A 1,904-nucleotide genomic window follows, 5' to 3' on the forward strand; every position below is an offset into this window, starting at 1 on the left:
CATGGGTCCTTATTTTACCAGCCAATGAGCTGGGAGGGCGTGGGTCGACACCCTCCGGCCACACGGCAGTCTATATGCGCCATCTTGAGTGTGTAAACGCGTTGCAAATTCAATCCACACGGCTACTAAAACTTAAAACACATCGCTACACTCGGTGCAAGAAGCAGCATCGAGAAAACTTAACCGACAGCCACGCACACTTTATTTAATGTCAATATATTCCCGCTGCTAAAGGCAATCTAAAGTTGGTTGCGTAACTAACACGCGTTGCACAACATTAGGTCGCGCATTGCCTGCAGTGTCTTTTGCCTCACCTGATATGGAGGAGACGAGCTCCCATGTTTCACGTTACGTATCCCTCTGACGTCGCAACCGGCGAAATATTACTTAAGCAACTCTTGTAGCGCCCAGAAACGTCGAAAAGTCATCGGATCATCAGATAAATCTATCGGGAGGCAAAAGGTATCGTGCAATTGGATGTTTTGTTTTCCTAAATAAAAGTAATTTGTTGACTGTTGCATGGATGAGTTGATTTAGGGTATTTGAACTGACAAAGGGACAACATGCTGTTGTGCTAATGAATGTCAAAAACTATAAACAGAGCACACTCTATTTTAATATTTTTTCCTGAGAGCACTTTAAATAGTATGCCAACCCAATGCCTAATCAATACCCAAACCACTATCTTTTGTCCTGCATGACGATAATCCTTATCATAACAACTGTGTGGACCTAATAAAAACACTGCTGCTAACTAAAAAAAGAAACAAACTTGCCTGATTTTCACTGGTCTTGCAACTCAACCTACGTTTTTGCATAACATTGTGTCATTAACTGTCAAATGTGCTTTCACTCCATTTATAATTATTAAATACTATTTTAACAAATATTTCTTCTTTTTTTTCCTCACTTATTAGTACACTCATGGCTCTCAGAGGTGCTGTCACTCGCCTGCTCTCCAACAGCCAAAAATGTGCTGCTGTCACTGTGTGCAGAGCTCAGGGCACAGCTGCTACAGCTGTCAAAGGTACATTTATTTACTCCTTATAGATGTGAGTGGTAACATAAAGTTAAGAGTTGCATTCTTGAGGGAGATAATGTGGGAAACACTCTACATTTTTGTCCAATAAGGAAAAGAACTTACAAAAAATAAACACAGATATAAGTTGTTAAGAATTAGTCACTTTTATGTTTCTTCCTTTTTAGATGCTGAAGAAGTCAAAAAGCCGGCGAAGGCACGTAAGTGAAGTTGTATTAAGTTAAATCTGGCCTGTCCAGATTCCTTCACACGTTCTGTTGTCACATGTCACAGTGACATAACCGCTACACGTGTGTGTGCATGTTTTGACCCTCAGCCAAGGTGGCGTTTGACTGGCGGGATGCCCTGAATTTGGAGGGTCAGCTGACAGAGGAGGAGATCATGATCCGGGACTCCTTCCGTGACTACTGCCAGGAAAAACTCATGCCCCGCATCCTTATGGCCAACAGAAACGAACGTAAGCGAAGCAAACCTCCATGATCAGAGCACACAGACGAATTATGTGTGTACGGGACGATGTGGACGAACTTTTGTCAAGCTCTGAGAACATGAACTGAATTTTTTATTGTCGATACATAGTCTTCGATAGGGCAGCTCAAAGTTTAGATGATCGAGTGCCAACTTAGTGAGACATCGATCGTTGAGGGCTGCAAAGGTTCTGAAGTGCCGATGTTAGCAAATTTCACCGACCAGCCCGCACAAATTCTTCATCCCTGGGTTGCTTACCACGTTTAGCAATTTCATGAGCTGCCACATAACTCCACTGTGTTACACCGCGTCTTTACATACAAGGGAGGGAACTCTGGTTGTTGGAGCACAAAAAAGTGTCCAGACACTTAAGCGACAACAACATTGAGGGAGCAAA

The 1,904-nt window shown here is 42.8% G+C and overlaps 1 protein-coding gene across 1 annotated transcript; it reads left to right on the forward strand.

The window, feature by feature from the left end:
* Window positions 1-453: 453 nt before the first annotated feature.
* Window positions 454-1,496, forward strand: LOC121963483 (glutaryl-CoA dehydrogenase, mitochondrial-like; the record flags this gene model as incomplete). The annotated part of the gene is made up of 4 exons (XM_042513766.1): window positions 454-462; window positions 918-1,027; window positions 1,207-1,239; window positions 1,356-1,496. Coding segments are annotated over exons 2-4 (277 nt in total), but the record flags the coding sequence as incomplete, so codon positions are not given.
* Between the last annotated feature and the right edge of the window lie 408 nt (window positions 1,497-1,904).

Source organism: Plectropomus leopardus, unplaced genomic scaffold (assembly GCF_008729295.1).
Source record: "Plectropomus leopardus isolate mb unplaced genomic scaffold, YSFRI_Pleo_2.0 unplaced_scaffold11408, whole genome shotgun sequence".
NCBI classification, from domain to species: domain Eukaryota; kingdom Metazoa; phylum Chordata; class Actinopteri; order Perciformes; family Serranidae; genus Plectropomus; species Plectropomus leopardus.